General features: G+C 40.1%; 2 protein-coding genes across 2 annotated transcripts in view; one reads left to right on the forward strand and one right to left on the reverse strand.

Annotated features, from left to right (window-relative positions):
- Nucleotides 1-13,141, forward strand: part of DNAJC2 (DnaJ heat shock protein family (Hsp40) member C2) — a 16,963-nt gene extending 3,822 nt beyond the window's left edge. Inside the window, exons 4-16 of the mRNA XM_026067725.1 lie at nt 1,850-1,991; nt 3,193-3,273; nt 4,032-4,097; nt 5,642-5,733; nt 5,835-5,956; nt 6,760-6,909; nt 7,200-7,288; nt 7,375-7,444; nt 8,820-9,004; nt 10,311-10,411; nt 11,387-11,494; nt 12,278-12,432; nt 13,021-13,141. Of these exons, the coding sequence (XP_025923510.1) occupies nt 1,850-1,991; nt 3,193-3,273; nt 4,032-4,097; nt 5,642-5,733; nt 5,835-5,956; nt 6,760-6,909; nt 7,200-7,288; nt 7,375-7,444; nt 8,820-9,004; nt 10,311-10,411; nt 11,387-11,494; nt 12,278-12,432; nt 13,021-13,095 (1,436 nt within the window). The 3' untranslated portion in view covers nt 13,096-13,141. The remainder of the gene's footprint in view (nt 1-1,849; nt 1,992-3,192; nt 3,274-4,031; nt 4,098-5,641; nt 5,734-5,834; nt 5,957-6,759; nt 6,910-7,199; nt 7,289-7,374; nt 7,445-8,819; nt 9,005-10,310; nt 10,412-11,386; nt 11,495-12,277; nt 12,433-13,020) is intronic.
- On the reverse strand, nt 13,080-21,464 carry PMPCB (peptidase, mitochondrial processing beta subunit). The gene is made up of 13 exons (XM_026067722.1): nt 21,360-21,464; nt 20,034-20,174; nt 19,633-19,719; nt 19,048-19,177; nt 18,393-18,591; nt 17,602-17,681; nt 16,919-17,031; nt 16,120-16,263; nt 15,379-15,539; nt 13,916-14,001; nt 13,753-13,841; nt 13,455-13,530; nt 13,080-13,362 (listed from the first exon to the last, which is right to left on the reverse strand). The coding sequence occupies exons 1-13, from the start codon at nt 21,447-21,449 to the stop codon at nt 13,298-13,300; spliced, it is 1,461 nt and encodes a 486-aa protein (XP_025923507.1). The 5' UTR covers nt 21,450-21,464; the 3' UTR covers nt 13,080-13,297.
- Between the last annotated feature and the right edge of the window lie 363 nt (nt 21,465-21,827).

Genomic DNA, 21,827 nt, shown 5'->3' on the forward strand with positions numbered 1-21,827 from the left:
CAATTCATCAGCATGTTTTAAACTTTTTTTTTCTGAATGACTTCTTATAATTCCAGTTAAAATGTTAGATGGTGTTATGTTAGATAAGCTAATGATGTTTTCAGCCTTTTTTAGAGATATACTAAGACATTTAAAAAACAAACAGAACAATTGACCAGAACCAGATTTTTTTGAGACGATGCTCACAAATATCACTGGAGTTGTGACTTAGTTTCAGTCTGAAACAGAAAATTCCTACTATCTGAAAATTAATGGGATACCTTTTTCCCACCTGTTCTGCTGACCTTTATTATTAGAACATTGGGAAAGCCTGCTTCAGAGGGAAACTAAGAACTTCAGGCAGCACAGAATTGCTACTGCCTCTTGCTGCCTAGTTAGCCAAGAGAAAATTTTGTCCGTAGTTCTGATCCTGACGGAAGCTGGTAGATATTTATAATTGGAACACTTTATAGCTGAATTCAGGTATATGCTATGTGTTCTGTCTGCAAAGAGCAAAACATGTTTCCCACCAGCCTACAATTCCCAACAGCCTACAACTGTAGTGTATAAAAATAGATAGAAAGGAAAGTACAAAGTGGCATGGAAGACGAGCGATACTTCTAGGCCGTACCTTGGAGGAAAGAAATGCAGTGATAGGAAAGGGGAATGTGGAATAGGAGAGAGCATTTGGTAATGGAACATAAAGAAGAAATTTGGAAAGGCAGGAGTATATAGTTGGGGTTCAGAGCTGGGACTGATGAAGGAATGAATGGGAGATGCAGTGCTAAGGGGGACTAAGTACATGGAAATAGAATTGGAGGTCTCTATGGAAGGGAGATCTCTCAAGTGGAAGAGGAAACATGGATGTGCACAGAATTTCTTGCATCAAGAAAATCTCATGAGAGTGTATGAGTCTTCTAGCTTGTAATGGAGAGGATAACTGGTGTCATTCAGAGCATTGGCAGAGGGAAGGTGAAGGAAGTCCCTTAAGCAGAGGGGAAGGAAGATTGACCCACAGCAGTTTTTCAGGCATTTCTTTCTCCCTTCCTCTGTTAACATGTGCAATGAGATCAGTTTTTCTAAATCTGACCTTCATGATGCAGTGTTCTCTCTCTATAGAGGCAGCCAGAGAAGCCCATGAATGACAGCAGCATGAATTTCATTCCTTTGATCAGTTCTTGCTCTTGTTCAGAAATAGTGGGTATTTGTAGAACTGACAGACACAGCAGTTTCACACTTCCTTGCGAAAAGCCATGAATTTACTAAGCTACTGAGCGTGTGATTTCTAGGTTATGATTCAGTAATATGATGTTCCCCAACTACTCAACTGTAAGAGCAGGAAAGCTTGATGAGAGAGTGCACATGCTCTGGCTAATAGCAGTGTGTTGTTTTATGCTGTTTCAAAGTCTTGGTACAATTTTGTCATGCCCTGCAAAAATTCTAATGAACAGCTCCTGTTCTTGACAGTCTTGAAGTCATATTAACACAGGACTCTGTCTTAATAGACAGTTTTGTGAATTTACCTGCAAGAATCTGGTTGCAAGATAAGAGCCTGAAGATGTCATGCCCACGCTCCCAGACACTGAGCTGAATTTACTACAGAAAATTATTTTAAAGTATTATCTGGTTTGTTATATTTAATGGTTAAATGTGTCATTCTTCATAAGTATTTTCTTCTACTTTGTTTAACAGGAATTGACAGCAATGTTATTTAAAGCATCATCAAAATAATTAAATAAAAAGGTGTACAGAACAATGATCAAACACAAATCCAAGAGCATCTTTTTAAACACTTAGAACTTTGTTTGTAACATTCCGACCTTGTTAGGAAGACTCATTTTAGTCTCAAGTCTTATGGGTTTTTTTTCAGCTTATGAAATATTATCTGATCCTGTGAAACGACGAGCATTTAACAGCATAGATCCTACTTTTGATAACTCTATACCTTCCAAAAGTGAAGCAAAAGAAAACTTCTTTGAAGTTTTTTCACCAGTTTTTGAAAGAAATGCCAGGTAAGCTGTGTCAGACTGCCTTTGCTGTTGCTGGAGAATCATCATTTGCAAACTCTTCTGGCATTGGGTTTGTAATGGGTGTGATTTTTAAGGGATGCTGGAAGTGCGTTAATTTGACAGAAATTTAATACAGTTAAAAATAGTGCATTCTCAATTATTTCCTTTTAAATCTCAACTGGTACACTGACGGCATTGAATTTGACCCATGGGATAAAGGACTAAGTCTGTTCTCAGCTCCCTGTTACTTCTGTCTTTTTTGTATTACACATTGTTTCATCTTAAAATTATTTACTATACCACATGTGTATATGCTACTGAATAAAAATTCCTTCTTTTTATGATTTTCTCCTAAGAGTGAGACATTAACAGAAGACAGTAGTTATAGTCACTATTTAGCTAGTTAAGAGGAGATAATTATAACTATCAGAGTATTTGGTGGTTCTCTCTTTTAAGATATGTTTTTTTTCTGCATTTGATTCATGCTTGCCAATTAATTTTGTATTAAGGTTGTCACAATTTAAGTCCATACCAAGTTCATTTCACTTTTTACCTGTATGAAAAAAATGTTTTATTGTGTGATACACTTTACAACTCATTTTGAACAATCTGTTGCTTATTTTATGTAGATTTATCTATCAAATATTCCAGAGATTCAGACCTTCTAGATCTGTGGTTGCCAGATGGGTTGTTCCCTTCTCTGCTTAGAAATGGGATGCCACGTCATGAAATAAATTCTACCACCTATAGAAGATTTATCTCTTTGTGGGGAAAGAAATGGGGTGGAGGCAGTGTGTGCATTATTCCCTCATTCTCTGCTAGAGTATGTGGGAAATGTAGCCTACCACAGAGCTGAGTCATTTATAGAGCTCCTTCTGTCTGCTTTCTGCAAGCTCCTCTACCAGCAGAGTGTATGTGGAGAACGGGGGCCCTGTTACTAGTCTACCAGTTTGTGCTCCGTCAGGCCTCCTTGTGTGCACACTGAACTCAAGGAGGAGTCTGCTCTTTTCAGGGAGCTCCCCCAGGAATGCACAATCTGGAGAATATTCAGAGGAAGCTTCTGTTTTCTTCCTCTGCCCTGATGCTTTTCTATGCTGGTAGGATGGAACCTCTGTTTTGGTATTTTGATTCTGTACTTAACATGTACCATGTTTTGAAGTAGGTTTATATATGTTATTTCTTGAACATATCAATTTATTTTCAGGTGGTCAAATAAGAAAAATGTTCCTAAACTTGGGGACATGAACTCCTCATTTGAAGAGGTAGATGCATTCTATTCATTCTGGTAAGTTAGCTGATACCTCCGTTTCTATTCACACTACAGCCGCTCAGGATGAGTGATGTGAAGGCTTTGCACACCCTTCTGTATGTAGGTTGTTGGCTCTGGTCTGTTCTGGCCTAGCAATGCCATGAAATTACCTCACAGCTGTTTGGTGCTTTCCACAAACTGAGCTGGTTTTCTCCTAGCTAATACATCCACACTGTAAGTTCAGTTACAGCTGGAGCTTTTGATGATTCTCTGGCCAGAATGGCTATGAACTGAGTTGGCCCAGAGACTACAGCAGGGTTCATCTCACCTAACTTGTGTTTTCAGTGGAGGTGTCTGTATCTCTACTAGGTGCTGACCTCCCTTTAAAAGGGGAATTTATAGTCAAGTAAAGTCAATAGAGTTTAGGGCTTGACTTATCTGCCAAACATGGATGTCTATATAAAGATGAAATGAATTTTTCTGTAAACTGTATAGACTGCATTGCATCTCAATTGCCTATAATGGGAGCTCAGACAACTGCTCTGTAGACACTTAAAAATTGGTGAGATTAATCCCATCCTAAAATATACTCTCTTTCCTATGCAGCCAGGGATGTGAATTGTTAGTTTGAATAGCATTTTGCATTTTGAATTAACACAGTGGAATCATTTTAGGTACTAATGGTGTAATTGCTAACAAAAAACTAATATTTAAAAAGGTACAGTAGTTGTAATAGTTTTGCTGTCATCTTTTAATTTTTTTTCTGTTCACTTGTTATTTTGCATTTACTATAGGTATAATTTTGATTCCTGGAGAGAATTTTCCTATTTAGATGAAGAAGAAAAAGAAAAGGCAGAATGGTATGTAAGTAAAAAGAAATTTGACAGGAGACTGAGAGAATGATACAGCGAGATTTTCCAACTTGCCATTAGACTGCAAGTCAAAGGAAGGAAGGTAGAGACTGAACTAAGAAATGGAATTCCTCTCTCCCAGCCCAGAAGTTAGTAACAGATTTGAATGACCTTGGACTGACTCTGGGCTTCTGTTTCTTAATTGATGTAATTGAAGTAATTGTTGCCTGCATCACAGAAGTGCTTCTGAGGTGCTTTGAAATCATTCTACCAAAAGAATGTATGGGTATAAACACACATCCTGTGTGTTCATGTAAGCTCAGACTTGCAGCTCCAGCAAGCCCCAAATGCAGGTTAAACCTGGAGCCAGACCAGTTGATGAGTAAGTAGATATCATTTTTCTCCCCAACTCCATATTAAACTGTGCTGAGACAAGTGATATTTTCTAGAATTTAGAGACTAGTTCTTACTTGATATATATATATAAGTTGCATATTTCTTGATGTAGTGGCAGTACCTGAATTACTTAGTCCATGTTGCAGTTGGAAATTACATTCCATTTTTATCCTTCCTATAGTTATAAACACAGACTGTTCAAGTTAGAATAAAGCACTGGATCACTTAGTCTGCCCTGTATATCACACGGCACTACCTTTCACTCAGACTAGTAGCTTGCATTACATAAACCTCTTCATCAAGAAAGGCATCCAGGTTTGAACAGAAATCAATTGTCATTAGAACGATTAGTTGCTTTGTGGCTAAAATCTTTGCCCTGTTTCCATTATGAATTTTCTTTAGGCATTACATAGGCATTTGTTCTTCTTATGCCTTTTCCTGCTATTAGATTTTTTTGAGCCCCTCTGTATCCAGCGTTCTCTTTTACGAAGATTCTATGAAGGTACGGTTATCAATTCCGTAGCAATTGTATTTTTGAAAAATTTTTGTGTATTGCTCCACATTTGGTTGCATGGATGAGGATATACAGACTGCACTAAACATTTTCGTCTTTCATGACAGCACTGACAAATACTTTCAGATTATTGCCAGCCATTTTTAATCTATTTAACCTGAGCTGTATTGCATCATGAGTTTACCAGAGTGTCATGGTACTTCATGGAAAGCATTAAACATATCCTGTGCACACGTTTATTTGACATGACCTATTTTCTGTAAAATTATAATAATAGGCATTAATTATACTGCTGTCCCTTACTTAAACTGTATACCAGCATTTCTGTTGTTTTGTTTGGGTTAGATGTTAGGTCAGCAAGTGGTTTGTATTTTGGAAGTCAATGATCTCATTCTTTGCAATGACAGTTGAGCTGGTTGTGTTGTCAGGTGTTTTGAAATGTTTGGTTGTTCAAATGCCTAGATTTGAACGTGAGCTTGGGGCTTGGAACTCCTTTTTTTTTTTTTTTAATTTTATTTTTGAAGTATTTGAAGAAAAGCATATGTGTGGGGAAACTTTATTTAAATGTTTGCTGAATTTCTAACAGACTGTTACTGACACTGTAGGATATTAGTGCTGAACTAACTATGCTTTTCCTTTTTAGTCGAGATGAAAGGAGGTGGATTGAAAAGCAGAATAGAGCTGCCAGAGCATTGAGAAAAAAAGAAGAAATGAACAGAATCAGGACACTTGTTGGTGAGCGTACAAACTGCTCTTTAAAAAGATATTTGTTAACTAACAGCAGAAATCTCCTCCTGTTTTTCTGTTCTTGCATGATGCCTTCTTTCTTCTGCCAGACAATGCATACAGCTGTGATCCCAGGATAAAGAAATTTAAGGAAGAAGAAAAGGCAAAGAAAGAAGCAGAGAAGAAAGCAAAAGTAGAAGCAAAACGTAAAGAACAGGAAGCAAAAGAAAAAGTAAGTTAACTTGGTTTATTTGGATCAAAAAACCCTAGTTCATTCACACTTGATGCACTGCTTCAGCTTCTAGATGCATCAGAAAACTACTGTTAGAATTACATTGGGGTTTACAGATGTTTTGTCTTTAATCTGCCCCCTGTACAACAGGCAGTGCAAGACTACCAGTGAGCCTTTTGAGAACAGGGTGAAAACACAGAGCACAAATCTGAAACAACAAACTTCTAAATTTGAGATTTTGTTGTTGCATGCATTTCCTCTAGTTTAAAGGCAGTCATTAACATCTGTGGCTTGGTTTCCTCTTTCATAAAATGGATACAGCTGCTTGCCTTATGGGTATGTCCTGTGAATGGTTGTTTAGTGTGAAACTCTGAGGTAACAACATACCTGATAATATTAACAATTTAGAAAAGATGGCTCTGAAAACAGTACGGGAAATGTAAGGTGCTAAAAAGTAACTTAGATAAAACTGGAAAATTGCAAGGTATTATGCTAACAGTGGTGCAGCAGAAATGCTGAACCACGGCATTTTTCCAAGCAAGTACTTTTGGGGCAGGCATAGGAAATATCATATGGTTTCATATCTTTATTTTAAAGGAAGTCAGGATTTATAAACTAGGGGTCCTTATAGTGAGTGAGGTATTTGAATTAATGCCAACAGGTATATGTTCTCTCAAAATCCATGAAAAAATAAATATTAAATTATTGATATATTCCAAAAAAAGGAAACCGCACATTTTAATATTGAATGATTGAATGACCTATAACAGTGTGAATTTTCTTTTCTTTTTCTTTGATTGCAGCAAAGACAAGCAGAATTAGAAGCAGCACGTTTAGCAAAAGAAAAAGAAGAAGAAGAAGTTAGGCAACAAGCATTAGTAGCAAAAAAAGAAAAAGAGATACAGAAAAAAGCAATCAAGAAAGAAAGGCAAAAATTGAGAACAACATGCAAGGTATTTAAATATTATTATAGTGAAATACAGATTACATTAGTGAAGTTGTTATGCTTGCTTAGATCAGACCCTATCATATGCTTGTTCTTACGGCCAGAGATGGGTATGAAAACTGAGTTTACTAAAAAGCAAAATACTAAAACATAGTTACGATGCAGTTTTGAGTTATGAGCAAAGATGGCCAAATAGGCCCGAACACAGCAATGTCTGAAGAATGCTTCTGTGTTAAGCCTTTGTCTGAAGATACAGGACAATAAATTTCAAGGTAGAACATGTGTTTCTGCTTCCAGAACTGGAATTACTTTTCTGATAATGAGGCAGATTGTGTTAAAATGATGGAGGAGGTGGAAAAGCTTTGTGATCGTCTTGAACTAGCAAGGTAAGTTTTCCTGACCCTGATTTCTGCTCATTTTGATATCCATCTTTCTACTAGCTATCCAATGTAACTTAATAATTTATTTTTAGTCTGCAATGCTTGAATGAAGCACTTACATCCACAACAAGGGAAGGAGGAAAGGCGGCTGTAGTAAAACAGGTAATTATGCCGAGTGACAAATCAAAGTAACAGAATAATTAGACTTGTGAAGTTTACCTGGCTGAATCTAAACAAGATACGAGACACAAGACAGTTGCTGTGGAACTCTGCCTGTTAAACATAAAGACCTGAGCTTCAGAGTCCCCAGACAGGCTTGGTTTCTGCTCCATGCATAGTGGAGTTCAGGACTGGTAAAATAACAAGTGCCAGCTGAGGAAAACTTATGTGTTTTTCCACTGTTTGTGCAGCATACAGAAACAGTAGAGGAATGAAAATTTCCCCAACAAGGGATAGCAGTTACCTAGAAGGGAAGGAGAGCAGTCTTAACCTGTTATGCAAGAAAGATTCTCCATCTAGTGTCCGTGACCCAGGGCTGGATCCACAAAAGGACTTAAATGCTGCAGCCTGTGGCTTGTCCAAGGGTCAGGTTTACTCAGCTGAAGACTTAAGGTTCAAATCTCTCCTGTTCTTCAGGTGACATGAATCCAATCTCCCAGTCTCCAGGAAAGTGTTCCAAATACTGGACACTCAACTTTCTTTCTCTGTTAGAGCTGCTCTACTTTTGCAATAATAATAATCTATGAGATAATTTCCCTTTTGCAAGATTATGAGATAATAGCAAGAAACCTACTTTGTGCATCCTGTCAACAGGCTTAAGTCCATAGCTTTTTAATATCATCAAAATGCGAGTGAGCACACTCAGAAGCAGCTACATTAAAGATACGTCTACATTACAGTTTCAAGATGTGGTTACAGTTCCCAAAGATATGCAATAGGTAACTTAAGTTCTGCTGAATTGCTTGCTAACAAGCTACATATGGCCATCAAACCTTGAGTGAGTACTTAGAAGCTAAAATATGAATTGTTGCAGTTAATGCTTTTATCTGTGATCAATATAGCTAATTTGCTGCAGCTTTCACTTTTCATACAACTATAGCAACTGAGGCCTTTTGGCATCTCCAAGCCTAGGTAGCAGTTATGTTGGAGGATCTGGGGGTTTATTGTTTTGAACATGGATGTTGAACTGTGCCCACTTGCCCCTTCAGGTTCCTAATCCTTTTGTGGATCTGTCCCTTAGTGTCAGATACTGGCCTAGACATTCCCATTATATTCAGCACTCTTGCCTTAGTCCTGGGAGTGTTCTTTTCATTTGCTAATGAACTTGTGATGGATTCCTGCTGTAGCTGCTAGTTTGGGATGTCCAAATTCATACATATGATGGAGGAAAATAACACTGGAGCAGGTAGGCTCCATTTCCTTAGGTAAAATGTACAGGGCAGAAACAAAGCAAAATTCAAGGCTCAGAGCAATCCTAGAGCGAGGGATTTATGTAAATGTAAAATGTAAAAAACAATGCATGTTTACCATTCTTTAGATAGAAGAAATAAATGAACAAATAAGGCGAGAGAAAGAAGAGGCAGAGGCTCGTATGCGCCAAGCAACAAAGAGTTCAGAGAAGTCAACCAGCGGTGGTGGAGGGGGAAGTAAAAACTGGCCAGAAGATGATTTACAGTTGTTAATTAAAGCTGTGAACCTCTTCCCAGCAGGGACTAACTCAAGGTACTATTCGTTTTCAGTGTTAAAAGCCCTACTAAGAATTTTTAATTAAATAACAAGCACAGTACAACTTATTTTCAGGCCTTCTGAAGTAGGACTGGCAGGATTCTCTAAATTTCCTCTGCCTTGGCTGTTGAGCAGTCTGTGGTTTGTTTTCTCTTGGTAGTGTGCACTACCTGTGACTAGTGATAGACCTAACCCTAGATCTTGTTTCCACCCTGAACTTTGGCCTCAGTCCCTCAGCAAGATTGTGCCTCGGCACATGCCTGCACAGGTCTCCCTGCCAGGTGGGCTCCAGTCATTAAAGCACAGCTGGAAGAGTGACAGTGATCCAACTGGGTAGGAATGCAGTGCATTAGCTACTCTCTATCTCTGCACCAGCTCCACAGTGAAATGTGAGGTTGGTTCCTCCTCTACATGATAGGAGGAAAACATCTGGAGATATGAGTTAAGTGCCACAGCTCTCTTTTAGGAGAGAGACAGGGAAAAGAGAAAAGCTGGGATTCACAGCAAGCAGCATGAGTGATCAGCTTACTGATAAACTTTAAGGACAGGGTGGAATCTTGTTCCTTCCCAGGGGGTGAAATGCCTCCTTTCACTTAGGATTCACAGACTTAAAGCTTCTATTAAAAGTACTAAAATCTTGTATAAAAAAAAAAAAGTCATACTCTTCGTAGATGATGGAGGTGATACCAGTACCTGTGTCTGCACTGCAGCTCAGCAGTCTAAGTACTCACCTAGGACAGAGGCCTAGGTAAGATTTGCATCTGCTCAGACAGGAGAATCTTTCCCCTCCATTTTCTAAGTGTACTAGGAATAATTCTGGGACTAGTTGTGTTGCAGTGCTCTCCTGCTGAAGCCCCTTTACCTGATGAAGGGGTAGTCTTTTGGGGGCTGTGGAAACAGGGTTAGCATCTGCTCAGCCCCTTCAGTGCAACAGCAGTATTTCATGTCAGAGGTGCTCAGGGTAAGGTAAGCAGCAGCTGAGCAGAGTTTTGAGGATTACAGTTTTGTACTTAGGCACCTATATTCTGCCCCCTCCTTTTTCTGTATTAGAACCCAAGAGGCTCACCCAACTACCCGACTGAATTTTTAAGGGAAATTTCTGCATTGTGACCGAAATGTCAGACATAATCTCATTTGCTTTCCAAAATAGTTAACATGAGAGTTTGTACATATCTAAGTATGATTATACTTACTTAGGACTTGGTATAAATATGTTCAGCTGTGTGCAGAAGCTTGACTGAAGCTTGTAGGAAGATCGCCTACTATGTAATATGCTGTTTTCCCCTTTCTATTCTTGCTTTAGGTGGGAGGTTATTGCCAATTATATGAACTTGCACTCTACTACTGGAATAAAACGAACAGCAAAAGATGTCATCAATAAAGCAAAGAGCCTCCAAAAGCTTGGTATCTTTATTTGCTTATTTTTTGTAATAAGATGGTCTGCATCCTTCTATATGGCTTGATTTTTTTTTTTCTTTGAATAGCATTTTGTTTCTATTACAAGAAAATGTTCCATATATCCCAAGAACAAATGTAGCTCATGTGGAGGATTTAGATGAGTACTTCTGTGACCCAGTCTTTTCAGACATGAAATGTTAGTAGCTATGCTGTAAGTCACTACCTGATGAGTGAATCTCAGGCATTCTTTTAATCTAACTTACTGCATAGATAAATGTCTAGGCCAAGTTCATTGCCTGGACTCCTCTACACTCGGAGTGAGACAGACTGGCCTCTGGAAAAGCTCCCTGCTAAGGACAGCATCTAAAATACATCTACAGATTCATCAGTTGCATTTATTTTTTAAAAGATGAGTGGGACACCTAAATTAGTGTGGCTCATCTCTTCCTCTAGTAAAGGGAGCCTAGAGAGCTTGGGATACTGAGAACAGTCTCTGAAGTAAGTTCTCAAGACAAATCAAAACATTCTACTACAGGAAAAAAAGTTTTAAAGAAGTTTCTCCATTCCAAACCACATAGCCACCCAAGGAAGACCTAGACTTTCCTGGTGTCCCTGACTACCCCTCTGCTGCCCTGGTAGTCTGGATAATGCATGAGTTTTGTGCTGCAACCCTTACTTGAAAGAATAATCCCTTTTGATTTTACTGAAGTTGCAGATTCAGGCTTAAGAGGACATGGATAAAGTATTCCTTTGAGCAATATAAAGAAGGATAGGGATTGGAGAGCCTCACACTTAGCAAAATGTATTGTCCCCTGAAAGATTTTATCTACCAGCCTCTTTACTAACCTTTTAAAGGGAAGATGAATTTTTTTTTTGTGTGAATATCAGTTTTAGGATAATCTGCTACATACCATATTTATTATTACATATGGCTTTAATTTTGTTGCAATAATTATTCTATTAAATGTCTGTTGCTTATAGACCCTCATCAAAAAGATGATATAAACAAGAAAGCATTTGACAAATTCAAAAAAGAGCATGGTGTCGTGCCTCAGATGGACAGTGCTGCCCCCTCGGAACGATTTGAAGGTAAGGCTGAAAATGGATCCCTTCTCAGAGTTCTGTCCCCTGGTCATAGCGTAAGTCTAAGTAAGTTTGGATTACTTTCTTACAAACACACTTACTAGCTTACAAACCTAGGTATGTATTAAATGATCCAAACTCTTTTGGATTTGTTTGTGTGTTTCTGGCACACACAGTACAAACCAACGTTAATTAAGCAGTTACTGATGGTTTGGAACACTTTCCAGGTGGGGCAGGAGGTAAGTCTGATGCAGACCTCTGGGGTACTTCTTCCTCAAGCTCTTCCATTCCTCAGAGGGAGCTATGTCGTCAGGGAGGAGTAGGCCTGAGGGGATGCATTAGAGATCCAAGGTCGTCCTTCAACTAAGCTTTGCTCTTCTGTTACACTCCAGCCACCTCCCATTAAACTTTCCAGACACTTGCAGAAGGCTAAGTGTTTCCTTACTGAAAGGCAAAGGGAAAACAACATTGTGCCCTAAGGATGAGGCCTCACAGGGCAGCTAAGGTGGCTGAACACCTGGCTGCCACCAGAAGACATTACCTCCCTGCTTCTCTGTGCTGTGTTTAAAGATCCATGGGCCACTTGACTAGTCAGGTTCAGATTTTTTTTTTTTCCCTTCAGGTTTTCAGTGCTGGCTTGCCCTTAGATCAGATTGGTTGTATCACAAAACTGCACCCTAAAGATGCATTACACTACAACTGTAACTTTTACAGTATTTTCTTAAGTTTATCTTGGGCTGCCTTATTAAATATCTTGTTTCTTACTGTCATTTTTGCATTTAAAAACAGGCTCACCTTTAGATTCATCTCCTTGGACTACAGAAGAACAAAAGCTTTTAGAACAAGCACTGAAGACTTATCCAGTAAATACTCCTGAAAGATGGGAAAAAATAGCAGCAGCTGTTCCAGGCCGGTCAAAAAAAGACTGCATGAAGCGATATAAGGTAAGGTTCCTCACCCACCTCCTTCTAGGCTTGTCATTAGCCCAGGTTTTGTCAGAATCCATTGTTTTTATTGTTGCTGTCCCTACCATAAACGGCATCTGAGAAGAGCAAACTCCAGTGTAAGGTGGAGCCTTTTGGAAAAATACTTTTTTGTTAAGACACTTAACACACAAAAGAGCACTTCGGAGTTTTCACATATTCTCAGTGAAATTAGTGGATCTGGGAGCAAGTGAGGCAAGTTGGTGTCTTGAAATTTTTCTTGCAGTTTCACGGTAACTTCTTGTAGATGGTAAAGTCCTATCCCTAGCCTCGTTATAGGTATTACAGGGGAAGTAGATAAGTGTTTACCCTCAAAAGGATGGCAGTTTTCATGTATTTGTTTCTAAGAGAAATAGCTTTAAGGTATTAAACTGTCTACCTTCCTCACTCTGTCCATAGCTAGAGTGTTTCAGGCTGAATACCTGTTGCATTCAAAACTAGAGTACAGTTAACTAGTCACACATTAGATAAGAGGGGTTTGTTTGTTTGTTTGTTTTCACATTAGATAAGTGGGGTTTGTTTGTTTGTTTTGTTTTCCAAATCCTCCAGGAACTTGTTGAAATGGTCAAGGCAAAGAAAGCTGCTCAAGAACAAGTGATGAATGCTACTAAAGTCAGGAAGTGACTTTTACTGACAATCTTTGTTTTATAATAAAAATGCAAATACTGTACATGTTTTCATTCTTTCCTTAATTATACAGATACACAGGAACATGTGTGGTGCTTGAGTTTTAATCTTCTCAAATGCATTTCTCCAAGTCAAAAACTGTTGAACAGGAGCGAGTTTGTTCTTAAAACTCAAACATACTGAAAACACTTTTTATTCACTAAACGCGAAGCCAGTACATGCCACTGCAGATTTTGTTATACTCTGGAAGTTGTTCAATTGGACCTGGAAGTTAAAGAAAGTCAGCCATGACACATGCTAAACTGATACAGAACAGTGTGAAGTTATGGGAGGGCAGGGGAACTTATACAACATACCTATGGCAGCAACTGCAGGATGCTTATCATAGATGTACTTTGTGCAAATTTCTCTAAGAGCCTGGGCATCAATAGCCTAAAGGGGTTGAAGAGATATCTTTGTTACCCATCCTGGGTCAAGAAGTATTAAGAGCTACTGATCTTAATTTTGTATAATGCAGAAGTACAGGCAACAGTAGTTGAAATTTTTTCCTTGGAAAACAGTCTAATCTCTGTATTGCCATTTCCTGTAACAGTGAGAAATTTAACTGCTACAGTAAGGGTGTAACTTAAGAATCATAACAGAAGCACCACTTACTTCAATTCTTGCCTCAAGTTCTGGAATTGGGATTCTGCGCTTATAACACAGCATCTGTCTTCCAATGTCTTCACAGATTGGTGTAGATCCTAAAAAAGGGGAAAATGCTTCAGTTATCAGCATACAATTACAGTAAGAATAAGAAGTTCCACTTAAGTCTCACCATCAAGTTGTAGCAGCATATTTGTCTTTAGAAGATTTTTGGCTCGAGCTACTTCATTTTCTGTAACACTTGTGCAAAGTCTTATCCTGAAAAATAATTTAAATCCACAAAGGCATTAAATAGTGCTAACCTGCAGCACACAGGATTGCATGTGATAAAGAGCTGCATACATCTACCAAGACATGTCTTTCCTACAGACAGCAATAAAAGTGCTTGATATAGAAACAAGCCCTAGGATTTATAGAAGAAGCATAAAAGTAGTGTTTTTGGAAGTAACCTACTATTCAGCTAAAGAACCAGTTCTTCCCCTTAGAGCTGTATTTCGTTTAAAATATTTTAAGTACAGTCTATATTGCTATCTTGATAATGGCTGTTGGTAAAATAGGAGCCAAACAATTATAGATAGTTAACCCAGAGGCAATCTATTACTGCCTGGCTCTTGGTGAGACAGTGAACTGTATCAACTACATCGTGCTGTAGGAGAGAAGCCTTTACTAGAAGGACAGAGTGATGCATTAAATATTTTAATGCATTCTAGTCACATTCTTGGCACTAGAATGCATTAAGAACGCACAAGAATTTATTCAGTCCTAAGTTTTAGCAAGCAAACAGCTAAAGTGATGCCATTTTTTCCCCAAGAGTTGTTTACAGAGATCTTATGGAATAATAGTGTAGGAAAAGTGATTTATGTGATTAAAGAAACTCATTTTCAAGTTTCTTTCAACTTCATTCAAGTCAATACCCTTAGACAATGTATGGATTTCCCATCTTCCCATATTTCTAATTACATTTGCAGTTCAAGCATTAGAGCTGTACCTATACACATCTCTTCAGTTTAGATTTAAGGCTTTAGAGCTAAATAAGTGGTATCATCTGGAGTCCCAAGTTTCAAATTCCTCATATAACAGTTCACCTACCTTACATGATTTCATTTTCCTATGTACTCTCACTAGAGCTCTCTGTAACATCACCAAATGAATAGCTGGTATGTCATGTGGGATAGCAACTGCAGAATGGATAACTAGTAATGGGATTTGAAGGTAACTACATATTCATTACTCTGAATGCGTACTCTTTCGGTTGTCTTACATGCAGTTCTTGGGTGCTGTATACTGACTTTGTATGCTAAAAAGCTTGACAGATATTTCTATAACTCCTGTCACTTAAAACTCAGAAGTCACTGCCATGTTTTCTTTTATGAGGAGCCCTATTACATTAACTGTAGTTAATGTTTATTCCACAGGGAGAACTAAACCTCTAACAATTCACTCTGAAATAAGGCTGCCAGAAACTGGCTGCTGGGACTATACATCTTGAATATCAAAGTTCAGAACTCAAACCATTTGTTTTTTCCAGGCAGGTCTAAACAGAGAAACAAGAGTATTCTCTTTAAATAGTTACCATTTTCAAAGAGAATTTCTCCACTGAAAACAAAGTTTTCAGAGAAATAGGTGGGTACTTACCATTCTCTCTGAACAAAGTGCACCATGTCCTGTATAGTGGATGGCTCACAAACCATATAGAGTCCCCACAACCCTGTATCAGTGTAGCAGGTGTTGAAGGATTGGAAGCTATGACACAGGTTACCGTGGCAGGCAATCTGAGCAAGTTTGCTGGATAAATTCTGTTGAGGCGAGAGAAAATGTGTTCCATGAAGTTTTTTGAAAGCCTACTAGTTTCCTCCATGGCCCACTGTTTTTATTCCAATGGTAACAGAAGAGGCAATAGTATCACAGGATCCAGAAGAAGTTACAAGGTTAAGCATCAACTCGTATCTCAGACAGCTTCTTTCCTTGTATGTAATCTCACAATTACAACCAACAGCCCAGATTTGTCAGACTTTAAACAAAATCGTAAAGCTACATAGGTTCAGGAAGGAGAACAGTTATTGATACCCCCAGGTTTTCATGGCATATAGGTATGAAACATTCCACTTGGCATCAGGGCTGGCTGACCCCAACTCACCCCCATTTCAGTGGCTTTAGCACCACTTGCTAAGATTTTCTTAGATCTTGAGCAACAACTTCTCTCAGACTCCTGAATGGTTTCCCTTCTCCTGCGCCAATAAAGGGCCATAAAGTCATATAGCAACAGTAGCACAAGAGATGTTTGAATGGGTCTGTGTTGGCAGTACCCATATCGGACAAATCTCCCCAGGCAGCCAGCCTCATTAAAACCAGGAAGGTGTGTGCAGGGTCACTCACCACGCCTCCTCCAAAGGAACGATCCCAGTTACCTATCAGAGTATTTGCCACCATAAGGGGGATCGTATCTGGGTGAGACCAGCCAGCTGCTTCCACAGCTATTGCAATGTGCGCCAAGGGCATCTTGTCATCTCGTATACGAATCTGTGGGAGCATATGAAAGTAGCTGTAGTACAACCTGCACACAGTAATATACATGAAAAGTTGAATATCAGGAGACAGATATTTCCATTACATGTGTGGCATAAACCATGCACATATAGAACCAAGAATTAAAGCATATGAAGCATTATTTAACATTAGCCTTAGCTAGTCTTCTCTTTAGGGAATCTCAGAGGACTTCACCAACAGCAAGCCTAATGCCACATGTAGAGAGGGCATTACGAATCATTTTATGACAAACAGCAATGAGGAAAGATGGTGAGTTTTCAAAATCTGAACAGCTGGAACTGGAATGCAGATTCCTCAGCCATGTCCTTTTAAACCCTAGTTCCCAACAAGTGAAAATGCTGCAGCAATGTAGGCAAGGGGGAAAAGGGGAAGTAGCAGCAGCAGCAGCAGCAAGGGAGCTATTTCTTCAGGAACCAGCGAGGCAGAGGAAGTGGTGGCAGCGAGGCTTGCCCAGGAAAGTTTGGAAGAAACTGCTCTGGAAAGCAATGCTCTAGTTGCCCTCACTGGAGGTACAAAACCTTTAAATCTGCTGAGTATAGGTTGAGAAGCTCTCCTCGGCAGACAGCCTGCGTCAGTCATGCTCACAGGGGATGTTAGGGCCAGCCCAAACAGCCATCCAGCAGTTTACCTCGCTCCCCGTGAAGCTGCAGGGCGGCAGGGCTGGCAGTCCTCCTTCCGGAGCAGACGGCAAGTTACCGAAATGGGATTTCGCTAGATCAAGCAACTCATCATGAGAGACCCCTGAACAAAGACGTTTCATATACATTTTAGCATTACTCTGTAAACAGTTCATTTATTGTGCAATTTGAAGTCTCAACTAAGTAGTAATTTATGATTCCCCATCTCAAAAAACAGACTTTAGATGCCTCACTTCCATTATTGTGCAGACTAAGATCATCATGATCACCTTCCTTAATTCTCTCCACTAGCCTTCTATCAGTATTACACCAAATCAAGCTCTTTGCTCTCAATTTCAAGCCTCAGTATTATTCCCTCTCTTTCTCTCTGCCTTTTTTTGCTACTCCTGTATTGGTGCTGAACTCTAGGCACTTCTTTTCCTGCCCACATGGAAGAATGACCTGGGCGCCTTCACTCCTAATTATTGGTTTAAGAATGTTTCTGAAATATTATTGAGGGAAAGAGGGAACATAAATTCAAAGGGTATGAAGACAAACAGAATGTGCTGGACTAACAACGAACTTCCAGGACCTACTGAACAATGGGTAAATCATCGTGTTGTTCCCAGAAATTTAAAAGACCTTGGTTTTAAACGTAGCTTCACATGATCCAGGGTGAATGTCTCATACTAACCTCCAGCAGCAGCCAGAACTATTCTGGGTCCTTTATAATGTGTTGTTATATACTCCACCAAGTCATTACGGTTTATGGATCTGAAAATAGTCCAGGAAAACAAAAAACATCACTAGTGTCAGCAGAATTTATTACAGGAAGGAGAGATGCATGTACAGAACAACATAATACCAGAATAATTTTAAATTCTGCCAATGCACAGAGTGTGCATGGAGGCAAGCAGCTAGAATAAGAGTGACTTCCTAAAAAGCAAATAGGAACTTGATCCATTTGGTCTTTCAAAGCTCTTCTTGCTTCCCCCAAAGGGGTGAGAATTACAGCGGTGCTCCCTGTTGAACTCATTCAGGTGGAGACAGTATCCAGTGCTGATCTCATGCCAGTTTTAAAACAACACATTTAGCAGTCTCCTGGTCTGCACTGGTATAAACAAGTGCTGAATGAGCAGTGTAAATGGTTGTATTTATGGTACTGCCTGACAGCTGACTGATTGGGGGGGGGGGGGAGTCTTTCTATTTTTGTAGCAGATGCATTCTTAAAAAACAAAAGAAAAATATGGCAAATAATGAAGACATGCAGTGGATATCTGAAGTTCACATACCCTTCGATGTCTACATAAAGGGGAATTAAGGCAATTGGGAAATTCTTCTTACAGTTATATCTAATGCAACTTTGACTACCTTCCAGGATAAAAATAAGAACTGAAGTTGTTCCCTACATTTTCAGAGGAGTCTTTGAAATATGGAAATAAGGAAAGTTACCACACAATTAAAGGCAGGCACATTTGGACATACTTGATGTTCTCGGTGGGTCCTAAAATTGTTCGTCCCAGGGCTGTTTTCTGATAGGCTGTAGCATGAAGGTAATCAAAGACAACTTCTTGTAAATTGGTTTCAACCTCCTGCATCTCTCGAAGTATAACTCCTCGCTCACGCTCAATCTCTGCTTCTCCCAGGGTACTGTTCTGAATTATATCAGCAAGAATTTCCACAGCTAATTGAAGATAGAGATGGAAATGCAAAGTGTATTTTCAGACTACCAGAAAAAATTGATTCCAAAAGTAAAACCCACTCCTGAAGCCCAGATGGCCCAATATTAGCTAATAAGTTCATTTGGGAGTTTTTTAAAAAAAATTCTTTAGCAGGATGCCTAAAACACTAAAGTTTTTCTTCAGAAGGGACAAGAGGCTTGCTCTGCAGGAAGGGAGAAGCCCAAAGGATATTTTCTTTTGGGAATCTAGCAAAGATGTTTCAAGTATCAGCTTCACTGCTGGCGTGCTCTTTTCTAAACTTGCATTCTGACATTTCCTGTGAAGTTCAAGAAGGAACTTTTTCTCCTTTAAGGAAGGGACTATTATACTGAAAAAGCATCATTCTCCTGTGTTACCTCATCAGGAGCTGGGTAAGCATTTCATTCTTTGCTGCTTTTCTGATGAATGAAAACAGTTACCTCTTGGTAAGTCTTTGGAAAAAGCCTTTGCATAATACACTGTTTGTTCCCTGGATGTATAGGCATTCAGGTGAGCTCCCATGTTCTCAATCTCTAGTTCAAGGTCTAACTGAGATCTCTTTTTTGTCCCCTGAAATAAAACAATAAGAAAGTCAAACTAGACCCTTGAATCCACCTTCCATTATTTCTACTCCTTGTCTACAAAAGTTAAGGCCAAGACCAAAAACCAAAAAAGTCTCCTGGAAAGAAAATCAGCACATTAATCTCTCCAAACAGGAAAGTCAGATATAAAACCTACTGCACTCCCAAATGAAAATAAAAAGCTGGCAAAAGAGGGACTATATGTCTGCTAAGAATATTAAAACAAGTTAAAGCACCTTAAAATTAGACCTGTGCTAATAATTCATAGTTGGCAAGACATGGACTTTATCTTCTCTAATTGGAACCAAAAATCTAAGCTGTTTCCTTTTTTCTTGATTTGAAAAATTTATTTAGAGGATTCTGATAAAGTCCTTATCATTGATCTTTAAAGACCAATAACTTAGAAATTCATTTTAAATTTGCAAAATCAATACTCCTACTTGCCTTGAAAGCCATATGCTCCAGGAAGTGAGCAGTTCCATTGTTCTTCTCATTTTCATACCTGCTTCCAGCATCAATCCAAAGTCCAACCTCATTGGAGAAAAAAATAAAATCTTACCATCTGATAACATGGCTCTACTCCTTCTGTATGAACTACACTTAGATTTTCAAGACCTATTTTGTAATGGCTTTTCCCTTAAAGAAAAAATAAGGAAAAAAAAATTCCAATCCTAACAAAAATCTAATCACAAATCCTTTACAAAAGCCTTAAGACTCCCACTTCCCATCTTAATTTTTAAGAGAAATTGTTAACAAAAACTGAAAGCATTTAACTTAATTCCACAAGAAAATGAAAATACATGAATACAGTTATGAAAAATAGTTTCATTACAAGGTACACCTACTGTGCATGTTGAGAGTCCAGAGTCTTCAGAAGCTACTTGCAAGCCATTTTCCAGAGGAGACACCCTAGTCTCAGGAACATTTAAGACTACTTTTGTTGCTGCCTTGGAAGCTCTGAACCTGCCTGTTCCAACGTGTACACACTGTAAGGAAAAAGCATCTGTTATGCTCAGATTGTAAGTTATATCCTAGGAAAATCTTCTGGAAAATACATTCCTGACCTTAAACATAAGTACTGTGGTTTTTTTTTAAAGCATGCATTTAAGAAAAAAAGTTAAGAAAAAAAGTTTAAGTTAACACTGATTTATTCAGCACTACGTCACATTAGGGATGCATTAACCTCCCTCAGAAGAAAAGCATGAAAGGAATTAAAAAGAAGCAGACTGCCTCTGCTTCCCTCCAACAAAGCATTCTGACTGAAGACTATCGAGAGTCGCACTGCAGTCCCGCCAGGAAGAGCCTGCAGGACCATGGCCATGTCCCTTAGCATCTGAAATCCTTTCGGGTACCTGGTATCTAAAGCAAAGTTAGATACAGTTCAAGGGCTTACATGAGGACTGCAAGCTGCAGTCACCCTTTGTTCAAATCAGGGCCAAACTGAAACTGCCACCTTTTATACAATCATCTGACAGTTAAAGCACACTAATCCAGAATGGGGTGGGAGAAAAGGGGAGAGAGTTTAAAAAAAAAAAAAAGTTGATGTCAAAAATGAGCAATATATTTAAATACGTATCCCAAATGAGTACTTCAAGCAATAAACTATTCCCAAAAAATAATTATTTAAAATGTATGAAATAAACAAAGATTCCCCTCACTTTGTGGCTGTTCTAAACCTGAAGGCAGAAAATCCAGCTCTCACCCCCCAAGGTTCAGAGGCGGCAGACTGCGGCTGAATCCCGATAAACTAGGCGTCTCAAAACACAGGTAAGGATCGTAGGATAATGCAGGTTGGAAGGGGCTCAGGAGGTCTCTAGTCCAACCTCCTGCTGTCAGCTCCAGGGCCAGGCCGGGTTGCTCAGGTTTTTGTCCGGTTGGGTTAACCCAGTTGGGCTAGCCCTGGCCCTGGCCCTGGCCCTGGCCCCCGCCGCGGCCCCCGCCCTCCCCTCAGCCGGGCCGGGACTACAACTCCCACCACGCACCGCGGCAGCCAGCGCTAACAACCGCCGCGCCCCCCGGCCAACGCTGGGACTACAAATCCCGGCATGCACCACGACACGACTGCCATTACCCACCCCCACCCCGATGCCGGTAGGCAGAGCACCAGCATAAGGAGCCAGCGGGCCGCTTGGGGCCCCCAACCCCTCCCGCTTCTCCCCTCTGTCACCTACCCGGCTGCCCGGGGCACATCCCCGCACGAGACGACTAGCCCAGGGCAGGAAAAGCCGCTGAGCGGCCAGGCGGCCAGTAGACGCCGCCATCTTGGTAAGCGGAGAGGCGGGGCTGCCGCGGACTTCCGGCGGGTGGTGCGCGGGCGCGGCGCGGCCTCGCGGGGGCGCTGCCTTCAGGCGCGGCGCCGCCACGGAACTGCGCCACAGCTGCGCTGGCGGCCGCGCCGCCGCATCAGGGGATGGAAACGATTTCGGGCTGCCGCTTAGCTGTAGTCTGCCCCTTTCCTAACCCTCTGCCTCCGTGTCCCGGGGGCCCCTGTGGCGCTGCCCGGCCGTGCACCCGGAGCAGATCTCCGTGGGGCCGCGGCGGCCTGTGGGTGCCGACCTGGCGGTGGGGATGATGCCCGGCAGCTGGGGTGGGCAGCCTTGTCCCTTGCTGGGGAGTGGAAAGACTATATTCCTCACAAA

This window comes from Apteryx rowi, unplaced genomic scaffold (assembly GCF_003343035.1).
Source record: "Apteryx rowi isolate R43461 unplaced genomic scaffold, aptRow1 scaffold_261, whole genome shotgun sequence".
Taxonomy (NCBI): domain Eukaryota; kingdom Metazoa; phylum Chordata; class Aves; order Apterygiformes; family Apterygidae; genus Apteryx; species Apteryx rowi.

Coding starts and splice junctions, on each gene's coding strand:
- PMPCB (XM_026067722.1), bottom strand. CDS start 21,449: ATGGCGGCGTCTACTGGCCGCCTGGCCGCTCAGCGGCTTTTCCTGCCC. Junction 18,592..19,047: donor TTCCAAAGACTTACCAAGAG/GTAACTGTTTTC, acceptor ATCTTCAATTAG/CTGTGGAAATTCTTGCTGAT. Junction 14,002..15,378: donor CACTTTGTTCAGAGAGAATG/GTAAGTACCCAC, acceptor ATTATTTTTCAG/GATAAGACTTTGCACAAGTG.